This window comes from Piliocolobus tephrosceles, chromosome 4 (assembly GCF_002776525.5).
Source record: "Piliocolobus tephrosceles isolate RC106 chromosome 4, ASM277652v3, whole genome shotgun sequence".
Classification (NCBI taxonomy): domain Eukaryota; kingdom Metazoa; phylum Chordata; class Mammalia; order Primates; family Cercopithecidae; genus Piliocolobus; species Piliocolobus tephrosceles.
Window position 1 is genome coordinate 144,936,415 of NC_045437.1, and position 15,460 is coordinate 144,951,874.

The window sequence follows — 15,460 nt, forward strand, 5'->3', positions numbered from 1 at the left end:
TCACTGCAGCCTCAAACTCTTGAACTCAAGTGATCCTAAGTAGGTAAGACTACAGGCTCATGTCACTGCACCTGGCTAATTAATTTTTTTTTTTTTTTTTTTTTTTTTTTGTAGAGAAGGCGGCTTAGTATGTTTCCAAGGCTGGTCTTGAACTCCTGACCTTAAGCAATCCTCCCACCTCAGTTTCTCCCAAAGTGCCACCATGACTGGCCTTATAGTTAATTTTTTTTCATAAGAAGAAGTACATTCTAAAATAATAAAAAGTACAACATAATAAATATATAAAGCAGTAGTATAGTCATTTATCATCATTATCAAGTATTATTATATTATAATTGTATGTGCTATACTTTTATATAACTGGCAGTGCAGTAGGTTTGTTTACACCAACGCCACCGCAAATACATGAGGAATGCGTTGGGCTATGATGCTATGACAGCTACAAAGTCATCAGGTGATAGGATTTTTTCAGCTCCTGTACAGTCCTGTGGGACCAGTATCATATATATTATCTGTCATTGACTGAAACATCATCAAGCAGCACATTACTGTACTTTTTCTTTTAAAATCATAGTGTTTCTCAGAGGCTGTCTGTCCTTCAGTTATTTTTAATTCCTCTATTTCCTCTGAAGAGGCCAATGGCCCCTTGTGTAGAGGCTTCTTGTCTTATCTGCATCCCTGTTCCACATAGCTTCCCTGCCCTTCATTACACACAGTGGGCACATCAGTTCATGGTGTTTACTCCAAAGACATGACCCACAAGAAAGCATTATTTCCAGTGAGGGTCTTTAGCACCAATCTTTTATCACTGATAATTAAGTGAGCAATTCTCTTTTGTTAAGAGCTCCCTGTGGATGTACCTTTTGAGAACTGCTTTAGAAAATTTTTGTTCGGTCTAATATTACTCTCTTCCAAGCCTCCTACATAAATCAGAGCTTCTCAAGGAAGGATCAGTTTTATAACAAAATAAATATACTGTTTGAATTTAGCCACCTTTAGTTTCAGCTTATTCCTACTCCTCTTAAGACAAGTTTTGTGTTTTTAGTAATAATCAGTTATTTCTCAGAAACTCTTAGAGTGGAGAATTTGTGAAGTGTTTTGAATCTGAAAGACTCTGAGTCTCCTTTGTGGGGATACATTTGGCCAGCACAGCTCTGGTATTAGTGAAATGAACCTGCGAGATCGCTCACTTATCTGTACATTGGCAAATAGAGAAAGATAGCCTTGTAATAGAGAAAAAAAATCTCAGAGGGGAAAGAAATAATAAAATCAAGCTGGTTTATGGTTTGTCAGTCCAAAAAGCTTTTAAGCCTTATCTATAAAGGTAGATCCACTTAATGTTTGTTCTGCATTTCAGGCATCATTGTGTGATAAGTGGTGTAAATTTAGCCCCTTTAAGCCTGATCTCCTGGGGGTTGAGATTTAAGCGTTAGAACTTTATTTGAAAGAACTCTATCGATTGGGCTTTGATTTGGTCCTTCTTTACCAAAGAGAGGTACTAAATCATGGTTTAGCTTCCCTGTTAGGTGTTTTTTTCTCTTTTATTCATTTTATTGGCCTCTCTCTCCCTGCCCCCATTCTCCATGTTCCATTTCTAACTGTTCTGCTTAAAAAGACTAAAGTGGTATAAGAAAGGGGGGATAAAGGAAAAGAAGAATCAACTGACACACTGTGAACATAATTGATTCAATAAATAACATCTTTCAATTCCCAAGGAAAACCTCAGTCTTCGCTTATGTCAATTAGTGTTCAGTTCAATAAGTGGTGGAGGTCTTAATTTAGATGGATGGGAAAGTTTGCAGGTTCTTACCTCCGAAGGAAGCAGTGTGCTTTTATTTCAAAGTCATCCTGTCTGGATTTATGCATCTACTCTGCAAAAAGAAGCTTGAAAGAAAATTAATGTGATAGTTTTTATTCTTCCTGAAAACAGAAAGAAGACATTTAATTATTGTCCAGAGATTTGTTAGAATAAAAAAGTGAAATGAGGGAATGAAAATTTTCTGGAATCTATTAGACTGTAAAATAAACTCCATGAGGGCAGGAACTATCTTGTGCATTCACCATTTAATCTCTAGTGCACGTAGTACGTGCACAGTACATATTTGTTAACAGGATCTGTTGTTAAGGGAATAAGAACAAAAAGGGGCACAATTCAAGTTTTCTGTTAAGAATTTAGTTAAATTTCATTTCACTGGTTGTTTCATCCCTTTTTCCCAATCCCCTTTCCCCTAATTCTTTTTTTTTTTTTTTTATGGAGTCTCACTCTGTCATCAGGCTGGAGTGCAGTGGTGTGATCTTGGCTCACTGCAACCTTTGCCTCCTGGGTTCAAGCAATTCTCCTGCCTCAGCCTCCCGAGTAGCTGGGACTACAGGTGTGCACCACCACATCTGGCTAATTTTTGTATTTTTAGTAGAGACAGGGTTTCACTATTTTGGGCAGGCTGATCTCAAACTCCTAACCTCAAGTGATCCACCCACCTCAGCCTCCCAAAGTGCTGGGATTACAGGCATGAGCCTCCACGCCCAGCCAAGCATTTTTTTTTCCCTAGGGCTAAAATGAATGAATGAATGAATATATAAACAAATAGATTTTTGATTTTTTTTTTTTGAGACAGAGTCTTGCTCTGTCACCCAGGCTGGAGTGCAATGGCACAATCTTGGCTCACTGCAAGCTCCACCTCCTGGGTTCATGCCTTTCTCCTGCCTCAGACTCCTGAGTAGCTAGGACTATAGGCGCCTGCCACCGTGCCCAGCTAATTTTTGGCATTTTTTAGTAGAGACGGGGTTTCACCATGTTGGTCAGGATGGTCTTGACCTCATAATCTGCCTGCCTCAGCCTCCCAAAGGGCTAGGATTACAGGCGTGAGCCACTGCGCCCAGCCTCCCCTAATTATTTAAATGGCAGGTACCTTTTAAGAGTGCAGTATATACTATCTCTTCAGAAATGATGAAGGATAACCTATTTCATCAATTCCAAGACTGTCAGAGTTGGAAGAGATGGTGTAAAGTTGCTATTTACAAATTCAAGTAAACGAACTGATTGTGTTTCAGAATCACATTGAAATGGGATAGTTCCCTGACCCCTTCCCATGACTTATGAAGGGGTTGGCTCATTTAGTCAGCAAACAGCTCTCAACCCCTTGCAAGAGGGGGAGCGTGCAGGTGAGCAGGTGCAGGATGAGTGCTTCTAGGCAACCAGCAGGAGCAGAACTCTATGCAGGCCTGTGGCAGCATCTAGAGGTTGCCTGTGACCCCCAGAACCCCAGGGGGTGTGTGTTATAGTGTGCTCTTTTAGCTTTGTCATTCATGGATGGCTTAAGTGTTAAACAGCTCAGTGGAGGGTCAGTGTGACAGCCTTTTGCACTCATACCTGGGTCCTTGTCCTGCGTACAGGAATAATCAGGTGGCATGAATGGATTGAGGTGTGGTGAATGTGGAGGATTTTACTGAGCAGTGGAAGTGGCTCTCAGCAGGATGGGGAGCTGGAAAGGGGATGGAGTGGAAAGATGGTCTTTCCCTGGAGTTTGGCTATCCCTGGCTGAATTCTGCGAGGTCCTGCCATCAAGCCATCCCTCTGAAATCAAGCTGCTTCTCTTTGATATACAGCTGCTGCTTTTCCTCTCTCCTCTGCCACTCTGCCACTACACCGGTGGGGCCTGGGGTTTTTATGGGTTACAGGATGGGGGGTGGGGTGGGCCAGGGTGGTTTTGGAAAAGGCAACATTCATGTGTGAAAACAGGAATGCATGTTCTCACTTTGGGCCACAGGTCTAGGCTTGAGGGTATGGCCCTCACCAGGGACTGCCCTTTTCTACCTAATATATTCCTGCCACCTGTCCTTATCAACACGAGGTATGTTATACACATACAGACTCAGGTCTGAACCTTGAAATTTCTGACTGAGTCAAACACACTCTTGGGTAGACTCTTGGGAATCTGTTTTCTTTTTTGACTTCCCCTAGTAAGGCTAGAGTGCAGCTAGGTATAGAAAGCACTAATCCCATCTGCCTCTCAGTGCCCTGACCTCTGTGGTCTATGTTACTCCTTGGTAAAAGTGATCAGCCTAAGGTACCCAGCAGAATGACTGGTGGAGTTGTGACTAGAACTCAGGTCTCCTACCTCTGACAGTAGTGTTCCTGGTCCTGTGGTTTACTGCTTTGGTTTAGCAAACACTCCTTACTACTCAGCATTCTCTCAAGATCCAGTAATACTTTTTCCTTCTAAGATAATGGTAGTATTTGTGGTGATGGCCAGGCAGAATCTGAAGGACTTTCTGAATCCTCAAGGAAATACGAATTTTAGTTTAGTCTACTTTGGTGTTAAATATATTTTACTGTCTTCTCTAGTGATGCCTTTGATTACCCTCTGTCCCCATCCCTGGTCTCAGATCCCAAGTGGGAAATTTCTGCCTTTTTCCTGCAGGACCACTTGATGTTCACAGCCCTGCCTAATCATAAGATGAATTATGGGTGCCTGTTAAGGGCGTAGAGCTGTGGTGCCTGCTTGAGTCCCATTAAATCAGAATTTTCCTAGGAGGGGCCTGGGGATCTGTATTTTAAATTCCCCTTATAATTATTCTCTGCAATAATTCTCAGGCTCAGGTCTCTGAAAACAGCAGCTCCCTTTCCCATGGATCCAACTTTGATGTCCTGGAGACCCCACTATGTAAATTGCATCATAACCCTCTCTTCCCACTTGAAGGTTTATCCTCTGGTCTGTAAAACTTATCCTTTAAGGAGGAAAGGAATTTCTGCTTTCTTCTTTCTTCCAAGGTAGAATTTTTCTGGACAGGATACTGAGTAGACAGGTGGGTATGGACAGTAGCAGAATGAACATTGCAAGAAGGCTCATGGATGCCTTTGAAAAGGAAGAGGGTGACTATGCTCTTTCCCTGGCTTTATTACTTAATAGTTGTGTAACTTCGGGCAAATTATTTAAACCTCTTTGAGTTTCTGTTTCCTCATCAGTAAAATGTGGGTAAGAATAGTACTTATTTGGCGGTTTTATGTGTATTAAGGTGTCCTATGTCAGCTCTTGGGACACAGACTCAATTTGAGATTTACCTGCAGGGGGTATTGGAGAGCCCACTCAGGAACAATTCTTGTCATGGGGTATGGGAAGGGATTTCTGAACTGCAAAGCACTTGAAACAAAGGTCTTAGCTGATCCCTTGGGGAGCCTTGAGGGTTGGATGCCCCCCAGAGTTGTCCCAAATTAAGGGAAGGGGCCAGGTCTTTATAGCCCTGTACCTACCAGTCATCCAGTGTTGTAGGCTGCCCCTGGAGGGACATGACTTCAGATAAGGCAGTTCTCTTTGACTGACGTTGTCTGTGTGCCAGCTGCAGCCTACAGTGTTGGTGGAAAGGGAAGGAGTGCTTTAGTTCTGGGAGGGATCTCAGTGGTACACCATAGCACTTGCTACCCCCAGGTAATGCACATAAAACCCCAGCAGTGAATCTAGCATATTTGTAAATGTTCAATGAATATTAACTACTGCCATTATCATTCTAGCTCTGGCAGGGCCACTTTCAAGAAGTTATTTAACTACTCTTGGGCTGTTTTCCTATGTTTAAAATGGAGATCGTAAGCTCTGTTCTGCCTACGTCGCTGAGTGGTTCTGAGCAAATGCGGAGATAATGTATGTGAAATTGCTGAGTAAAATATTATAAAAATGTCAGGTGTGGCTATGAGCCTACCTTTTGGAAATGAATATATGGCCATGACCTGGTTTCTTTGAAGGGAAAAGGTTATGATAAATGTAAAAGTACTTGTCTGTGAAATAGGGCATTTTAATTTTTTTTTCCTTCTTTCTATAGGGAATTAGAATCATGGAGATGCTGCTAAAGGAACAGTGTGGTGCCCCCTTAGCTGAATAAAGAATCATCAGTGAGTACCAAAAGCAAAGTCAGAATTACTTACGCAAGCCATGTTTTCATGCTTATCAGCCTGGTATTCGAAAGCAGCCTCCCTGGGCTATTCATGCTGCACATTTCCCAGTTATATGCACAGAATACTATTTCACAGGTGTTTTATCTCTTCAGTACTTTTATTTACTTGGTTCTTTGATTTTCAGAGCAGTTTTGTATTACATGCTGGGTTACAACTCTATTCAAATTGTTAAAACTGTTGCACAATCTACCATGATTGAGAGCCTCAAGCTGTCATAGATTTGTAAAGACTGCAGCTCAGATTAACTGAATCTTAATGTTTTTGTTCTGAAAATAATCAAAGGAAGGCTTTAAAAGTGTAATTGGAGCAGGAAGAGAAACAAGGAAGGGGCATGTTGATTGGCCAGTGAAACAAATATCTCTTATTAGTCATCTGTATTTCCACTGTTTGTGGGTAGCTGCCTGAAATGCTATTGAAAGGGATTCTGAGGTCTTGAGAGTAATTCCCAGGCTCTGGGTAAGAGCGCCTTGATGGTTAACAGTGTCTGCCATGGGCACAGGATGGAAGGAAGACAGCACTCATGCTGAAGCACATGCCAATCTAGGGCAAATGGTATAGGGTTAACAGATAGTGGGAGATTGCAGAACTACTCAACTCCCTATCCCCACCCCCTAAATTTCTGTTGTCTAAATCAGGGAGAATGGTCTTTATAGTGGAAAGGGCAGGACAGAGTTATTTAAGAGAGAATCAAAGCCCAAAATAAATGAGTATGATAGATCTATATCTTACGGAATTTATAGGCTTTAGGTTTTTTTGTTTTTGTTTGTTTGTTTGAGATGGAGTCTTGCTCTGTTGCCCAGGCTGGAGTACAGTGGCCTGACCTCGGCTCACTGCCACCTCTGCCTCCCGGGTTCAAGTGATTTTCCTGCCTCAGCCTCCTGAGTAGCAGGAACTACAGGTGTGCACCACCATGCCTGGCTAATTTTTGTATTTTTAGTAGAGAAGGGGTTTCACCATGTTGGCCAGGCTGGTCTTGAACTCCTGATCTTGTGATCCACCCACCTCAGCCTCTCAAAGTGCTAGGATTACAGGCTTAAGCCACTGTGCCCAGCCAGCCTTAGGTTTTTAACATCTGAGAGTTGAAACCTTTGAATAAAACAAACTTTGCCTTGGGTAATGTAGAATTACCTCAAATTTTCTTGTGTTGGTTTAATCGAGACATGTGGTCTTGTGTAAGCAACCTGGTATTCTAATTGTGATAAACAATACAATTTGAGAGCAGTTAACCAAAAAGAAGCAAAAGGAACATCATATACAAGCACCTTGGCGTATAAAGCAAGCTGTCCAGACCTGTGAATGAACATCATTTGGAGAATTGTAAAGTCTTTCTGCTTATTTGCAGGGTGGACTCCATTTTGATTAATATTAAACCTCTGTCTACTTAATACATATTAATAGATTCCTTTATTACTGGAAAAGCTAAACAGGATAATTTCATTTAGCATAGGCATACACACGGCAGGTGCTCATAAAATGTTGGAATTGGATCTAAATATGGTTTACTCCTACACCCACCCTGTTCCTTAAAAAATTATAGAGAACAACTTGGCCACATCCCCCTATTTTTCTCGGCTAGCATATTTGTGAGGCTCACTAAGCACCTCTTGCACTTGCATGCTTAGGCACAGATCCCGTCTTACTCTCGGGGGTGGGATCTCGAGTCAGCTCCAAGGTAAATGAAGGAATGAGGGGTCTCCATTTCCATGGGAAATGTATACACCTATTGGTCTTCAAACTTCAAATTAGTGGTTTTGAAACTGTCTTGAGCATCCGAGTCATCTGGAGGATTTAACACAGATTGGTGGGCCCCACTCCCCAAGTCATGATTCAGTAGGTCTGAGATGGGGCCTGAGCATTTGTGTTTCTAACAGATTTCCAGGTGATGGTGATCCTGGTCCTGGGGCCACACTTTGAGAATGGCAGTTTCAAATGAGTTCACATCTCTGGGTAGAGACAGATGAAATGTCAGGGCACTGAGAAAGCTAATAGGAGTTAGATATTATTGTCGTGTATTCGGTCAACTTTTGATTAATAGGAAGAATGATATTCTTTGTATGGCTTTTCCCTGATTTTAGCATCTCAGCTTCTTGTTTGCCCCCTTTTTTGTTGCTTAAATGTGGCCAGGCTCCACCCTCGAGAAAATGCAGTTTTAAGAGGGGAGGTGAGATTCACATCAACTTGTACTTTAAATCAATTTGGATTTAAATTGTTGGTAGTGAAGATGAGTAAATTAAATAAGTTTACAGCATTACCTATTGTCTTGTTACCCATGTTCTGTGTTTTGTTTTGTTTTATTTTGAGACAGGGTCTCGCTGTTCTGTTGCCTAGGCTGGGGTGTAGTAGCGCAGTCATGGCTCATAACAGCCTTGACCCCTGGGGCTCAAGCAATCCTCATACCTCAGCCCCCTTAGTGGCTGGGACCATAGGCGTGTACACCACACCTGGCTAATTTTTTCCTTTTCTGTAGAGATGAAGTCTCCCTATATTGCCCAGGCTGGTGTGTTTTGTTGTTGTTGTTTGTTTTTTTGTCCTGTGGTTGAGGGCTAAGCCATGAACTTGGGACATCATATTGTTGGTGAAAAGCAACTTATTCTCCTCTCTTAAGTGAAATGGTCGAGGTCTGAATATAAGCAGGAGTTTAATACAGGACAGTTGCATGTAATGCATTCAATGCAATGAAATTTCCTGAAGGATTTACATAATTCAGACTCTCAAAATTCATGACCAGTTTTCTCAGAGGAGTAACTGTAAAGTAGGGGATATATGTATATGTATGTATGTACTCTTACCACATAAATCTACAATTTGATGTTGCATCAAACGCTGCCAGCTTATTTCTTTACTTTTTTTCCATTTTCTTGACTATTCTTACAGAGTTTTTCAAGTTTGAAATGTGCCTATTTTAATGGAACTTTTTAATTTCTCAAATAACTGTATGGAAAATGGAGGGGGTGGTTGTAGGTGGGGGTACTATTGTTTTCATGAGTTGTAAAATGCTACATTAAAAGAAGTGGGGGGAAATGAGCTCTATAGCTATAATAAAGTAGAGGTCAAAAAACTACAGCCTATAAACCAAATTTATCCTGCTTCCTGCTTTTATAAATAAAGTTTAATTGGAACACAACTATGCTCCTATGTTCTAAGCTACAACTCAGAATTGAATAGTTGTAACAGTGACCTTACAGCTGCAAAGCCTAGAATATTTACTGTCTGGTTCTGGAAGAAAATTTTTGCCTTCTGAGTTAGTGTCCTAAATTAACATCAAGGAGTGTTGTGGTGATTGGCCTTTTATTTATTTATTTTTAGTTTTTATTTTATTTTATTTTATTTTGAGACGGAGTCTCGCTCTGCCGCCCAGGCTGGAGTGCTGTGGCCGGATCTCAGCTCACTGCAAGCTCCGCCTCCCGGGTTTACGCCATTCTCCTGCCTCAGCCTCCCGAGTCGCTGGGACTACAGGCGCCCGCCACCTCGCCCGGCTAATTTTTTTGTATTTTTTTTTAGTAGAGACGGGGTTTCACCGTGTTAGCCAGGATGGTCTCGATCTGCTGACCTCGTGATCCGCCCGTCTCGGCCTCCCAAAGTGCTGGGATTACAGGCTTGAGCCACCACGCCCGGCCTTGATTGGCCTTTTAAAATACAGTTTGACAGTTTGTTTTTCTTGCATTAGCTCTAACATAAACACTTTGTGAAGACTTGGCTGATTTTATATTAAGACATAAAAAGGTATTAAAATAATAACAGAAAGTTAAAATACCAGCAACAATGGTCACTAAAATTGCTCATAAAGTTCCAATGCACGTACACAATGGAGTAGACATATAGGCATTTAGTTTGGCACATAAAGTGGCACTGTGATGAGGCTGTAGGGTAGGTGCTATTTATAATTTACTCAATTTGCCAGCTTTGGAATTTTGCAATTTTTGATACTTAAAAGACGTTTTGTGGGATTTGCAGAAATGTGCATAAGGAGACAGTATTTAATATTTTTATGTCCTGCCATATTTTAAATTTACATAATTTAAATTCACATAGGAAGTGACTATGTTCTACATTGTACCTAACATTAAAGATACTTCACAGAACTCTCTGACCTGTATGTCCAAGTGGGCATTTGAAGATTAGAAAGCTTAGAAGGTGATTTTTGTCATGAGCCAAAATGGAGACACATAAATCTCACTAACCAATATGCTTGTGGCATTGCTGTTGACACATCCATTTGATAGATTTTTGATTTCCTGTCATTTTTGAATAAAACAAATAACCCTGACATCTGTCTGTTCTTGCCACTGGCAGTTGGGAGATCAGGCTTGTTGAGATTTGACAGCATAGCAGACTTCTATCACATTGGAATGATTAAGACCTCAATTTTAGCTATATCTTAACTCTTCTCTGAACCAGCTCCTTTGGGTAGTTGGACTTAATAAAATGAAGTGCTTGCCTTGTTCGAAGATCATTAGGAGGGAGAAATGCAATTTCAAGAATTATCCGTAGTGATAGAATTCAAGTGGACTCTGAAGAGTTGCTTCAGAAAAGAGGGCAAATAAGTATTGATTGGTGAGACATGTTTATGAGGTGATAAAGCCTGTTTGCTTTCTCTTGCAGGAGAGCTGTATCCATGTCTACTTTTTTATTTTTATTTTTTATTTTTGAGAATCACTTCTTGACCACAACACATCACAGACAAACTTTCTGGAATACAGGTTTGAGGATACAGTGGCGGCAGCTTCAAGAAGAGAAGACTTTCTTGCTAGGACATACAATGATACCCTCCTCTGGGATCCTGCTTCGAATAGTGGAACTCAGGGAGATGAGACCTTGTTGCTGGATTTTTATGACACAATCTCTTTATAATTTTACAAATAAAGGGAAAAAGACCCGTGTAAGATGATGTGTGCCCTTCCTCGGGGTGTGCTGCTGGTTGTCTGGTGATGGTGTGAGGGCAGCTAAGGACAGGATAAAGGCCTGGAGAGGGTGCTTGTGCCCTTATGTTATCAGCACCATTGTTCATAGGATTTCTGAGGGGATTCTGGAACCAATAAGGGAGTTGAAACTGGTACCTGATTCATGCGTGGACTGGAACAAACAGGAATGTACCAGACTTATGTTGAAGCTAAGCCGTATTTATAACAATGTTTAAGATTCTCAGAAATCAGGAGATTTTTATCCTATCCATAAGTAATATGTAACTGCCATTAGTATAGCTTTTAGAATGTAACATGTAAACTGTGATTTGGTTCTCTGAAAAAAACATGAAATGAAGAGTGGGAAGGCAGTTTCTTGTCTGCTAATTCGTCCTGTGATGTGGAGCAAATCATTAACCTCTCTGTTTTTTATTGGGCAAATGGGGATAATCAGGCACAAGTCTTTCCACCAATGCGTTATGATGATTAAACAAGGTAAGTTTGTGTAGGTTTTTAAGCCAACAGACAGACCTGGGATTGAATCCAAGTGCTGGCACCTACTCGCTCAGTGATCATGAACAAAATTTTAAATCTTTCTGAACCTCATTTAAAAAAATTTGTGTCCGGAGGCTGAGGGAGGAGAATGGCGGGAACCCGGGAGGCGGAGCTTGCAGTGAGCTGAGATCCGGCCACTGCACTCCAGCCTGGGTGACAGAGTGAGACTCCGTCTCAAAAAAAAAAAAAAAAAAATTGTGAAACAAGATGATAGAATTAACTTTGTGAGATTGTTGAACTGATCAGAGATCATGCCTATGAAGCACCTAGCATGACGCCTGGTGCATAGTAGAAGACCAGGAAATGGAAGCCATTATTATGTAAAACATTTTGCAAATGTACTTTTTAACTGTAATGTAAGGTGGTACTACTGTTTGAAACTTAGATGGCAGTAGTTTGCATTTCTCGTGATCAGAAGCCAAAATATAATACATACTATCTAAAAAATCTTCAAGAGAGGTAATAATTTGGAATTCATCTTCGTAAGATAAAAATCAGGGCAGCACGTGGTGGCTCACGCCTGTAATCCCAGCACTTTGGGAGGCTGAAGCGGGTGGATCACAAGGTCAGAAGTTCAAGACCAGCCTGGCCAATATGGTGAAACCCTGTCTCTACTAAAAATACAAAAAAAATAGCTAGGCGTGGTGGTGCATGCCTGTAATCCCAGCTACTCAGGAGGCTGAGGCAGGAGAATTGCTTGAACCTGGGAGGTGAAGGTTGCAGTGAGCTTAGAGTGTGCCACTGCACTCCAACCTGGATGACAGAGCAAGACTCCATCTCAAAAAAAAAAAAAAAAAAAAAAAAAAAGCAACAAAAACAACAAAAAAATCTGGCCATTACTGGAGAGTCTTGGGGAATTTTTTTTTTTTATTATACTTTGTGTTCTAGGGTACAAGTGCACAACGTGCAGGTTTGTTACATATGTATACATGTGCCATGTTGGTGTGCTGCACCCATTAACTTGTCATTTACATTAGGTATATCTCCTAATGCTATCTCTCCATGCTCCCACCACCTCACAACAGGCCCTGGTGTGTGATGTTCCCCTTCCTGTGTCCATGTGATCTCATTATTCAATTCCCACCTATGAGTGAGAACATGTGGTGTTTGGTTTTCTGTTCTTGCGATGGTTTGCTGAGAATGATGGTTTCCAGCTGCATCCATGTCCCTACAAAGGACATGAACTCATCCTTTTTTATGGCTGCATAGTATTCCACGGTGTATATGTGCCACATTTTCTTAATCCAGTCTGTCACTGATGGACATTTGGGTTGGTTCCAAGTCTTTGCTATTGTGAATAGTGTCGCAATAAACATATGTGTGCATATGTCTTTATAGCAGCATGATTTATAATCCTTTGGGTGTATACCCAGTAATGGGATGGCTGGGTCAAATGGTATTTCTAGTTCTAGATCCTTGAGGAATCACCATACTGTCTTCCACAATGGTTGAACTGAAAAAATGTCTGAAAAAATTTCCACATAATTCATTGATGAATTTCAAAGCAATTGCATTTTTTCATACAAGCTTGCCACTGTGAGCCTCTTCTTATTGTATCTCAGCTCTTTGTGCTGCCTGAATTTTGTCTTGAATTTCTTTTCAGCTTCATAGTGTTTCCATTCTTCAATTGTGTTGGAGGGAAAAATAATGGTAGAAACTAAAACACAGTTTGACCTTTTTTTTCCAGCTTGTAAATGGCATTTGGTAGGCTTTTGGAGTAATAGCCTATTTCCAAAAATAAGAGGTGATGCAAATTATTGTGGAGGTGAGAGACAAGAAATTTGTATTTGGAGGTTGACATTAGAGTAAGTTTAACTCTTCACACTCAACAACTCCCATCCTCTGAAGGGAGGAATTCTCAACCTTGGCTGTCTGTTAGGATTGCTTGGGGAGCTTTCTGCAATTCTGATGCCTGGGTTGCTTCCCAGACCAAGAAACCAGAATCTCAGATAGTAGAACCAAGACATCAGCATTTAAAAAAACTCCTTAGGTAATTCCAGTGGGCAGCTAAGAACACTACAATGACTTCTAGGTATTTGCAGACATTATCTAATTTTTTTCTTAATATCTCTGTGGTTGGAAAGGATCTTTATAGCAGGAATTTTTTATTAGAAATAGAGTGAGGCACAGAGAGGTTGAATTTCTGCCTTGTGTGCAGGGGTGGCCAATGGTTATGCTTGCAGGGATCAGGCAGCTGGTCTGAAGAGGGAGGCAGGCTGGGGCCCCTGAGGTGACACCATTGGGAGCACATACCTGACTGAAGGTAGGCAGCTTTTGCCCTGTTCCAGCACAGTGTGGTTGTGTTGCTGGTCTTTTTTTAGTACTTCCTATTTCCACTTTTCTAAGAAAAGACAAAATTAAAAAAAAAAAACTCCCAGTTTTTTACTGGCAACCAATTCAGAATTGTTTAAAACATTGTGCTGCCCCCCCCCCCCCAAAAAAAAAAACATGTTTGCAGCCAGCAGTTTTTAGCCTCTGCTTCCAGAGTGTTAAAGACAGGCCTAAACATCCTGGCCAAGCTGTAATAGATTTGCATTTTTGTATTCTGGATGCATGCTGCATTCTACCTCTCCTGCAAGACTACTTTTAGATGTATCTTCCTCCTCATTCCTAAATAATCCTCAGGGATTACTTTTCCTCACGCACTATTTTTCCCCCTGCAGGCAGCTATTGCTTCCAGCTTCACATATATGGCTGAGAAATCTTACTGTCTTTTTTTTTTTTTTTCATTTCCTTTTTTTTTTTTTTTTTTGAGATAGGATCTCACTATGTTGATCAGGCTAGTCTTGAACTTCTGGCCTCAAATGATCCTCCTGCCTCTGCCTCCCAAAGTGCTGGGATTACAGGCATGAGCCGCTGTGTCTGTCCTCTTTTTGGAATTAATTAGGGCCTGTTAATTTTTTTTTAATTATATGTTTTGTGATAAAACATTTAGAAGTCCATGTTTTTTATTCTGTACCGTGTAGTTTAAGAACTGTCAGAACCAGGAGTACAGCCTTATTGGGCACACTAGAAACAAGAGTGGGAAAGGGTTAATTCACAGACCTGGACAGTCTCCTCCTGTCTTCAAGGCAATGATTCTCCCTGTGATTCTCAGACTTCCCATGTACCGGAAATCTCTGGGGAAATGTGCTAAAGTGCAAGTTCTCAGGCCCTTTCCCCAGCAATTCTGATTCATGGAATTTCAGTTGATCACTCAGGACACAGTATACAGTTCTTATGCAGAGAGAAGCTGGCTTGAACTATCACTGTATGATTGAGGTGCTTTTACCAGGAAGGGGCTTTTATAGTTTCAATCATATATGGATGAAAAAGGTGCTGTATTCTTTTTCTATGAACTACTGTGTGTATTTTATAAGCAGTATATATGTACTGATATTCCACAATAATGGTGAGGAATTGTAGGGTGCATGGTGTAGAAAACTCAAGGTTATTCTTTTAACTTGCACATCTTTTTTGCTTTATTTCAATCATTTACATCAAACTATTTCTTTATTTAGTATACATTTCTCTGCTTTTGCAAACACAGTCTACTGGGGATAATTAAATCTTTTCAGAGTCGTCATACATGTTTTTAATTCTTTCAAGTCCTACTTAGTTTTATTAAAGTCCCTACACTGAAGGCTCCAGATATGTCTGCTCTTTGAGTTCTACCATGGTTTTTAAGAGTTCTTCTTTTCCCTCACTTTTATCTGTCATTTATCTCTCCCATTACTGTGCCTACTTCTAGGAACCTTTCTCTAATTTGCCCTGGGGTTGGGCAATTGTGTAACTACATACTATATGTTGAGTAAGAGTAGAGAGGATTTGAATGAGGTTTTGAGAGGCTGTTCTAGCAATAAAAATGAATGTACTTTGCTACACTGACTTGGTGACATTACTGTAGTGGCTTAACTCCCTTCCTCTAACTTACTTCTTTATCCTCATCTGCAGTTGTCATATTTGTGACCTCATGGCAACTGACATATTGCTAGAAATAATTTCTTTTGATCAATAAACCATTGTCTCCCACAGTTGCGTTAGTGTTTTTGTGTATTCAGTTCTATAATGTGAAACT

At 40.8% G+C, this 15,460-nt stretch overlaps 1 protein-coding gene across 2 annotated transcripts in view; it reads left to right on the top strand.

Annotated features, from left to right (window-relative positions):
- Positions 1–11,188, top strand: part of PRELID2 (PRELI domain containing 2) — a 76,818-nt gene extending 65,630 nt beyond the window's left edge. For both annotated transcript variants that reach the window (XM_023227084.1, XM_023227085.2), the window contains 2 exons: positions 5,815–5,884; positions 10,550–11,188. In XM_023227084.1, coding sequence (XP_023082852.1) covers positions 5,815–5,874 — 60 coding nt within the window. In that variant the 3' untranslated portion in view covers positions 5,875–5,884; positions 10,550–11,188. The remainder of the gene's footprint in view (positions 1–5,814; positions 5,885–10,549) is intronic.
- The last annotated feature ends 4,272 nt before the right edge of the window (positions 11,189–15,460 follow it).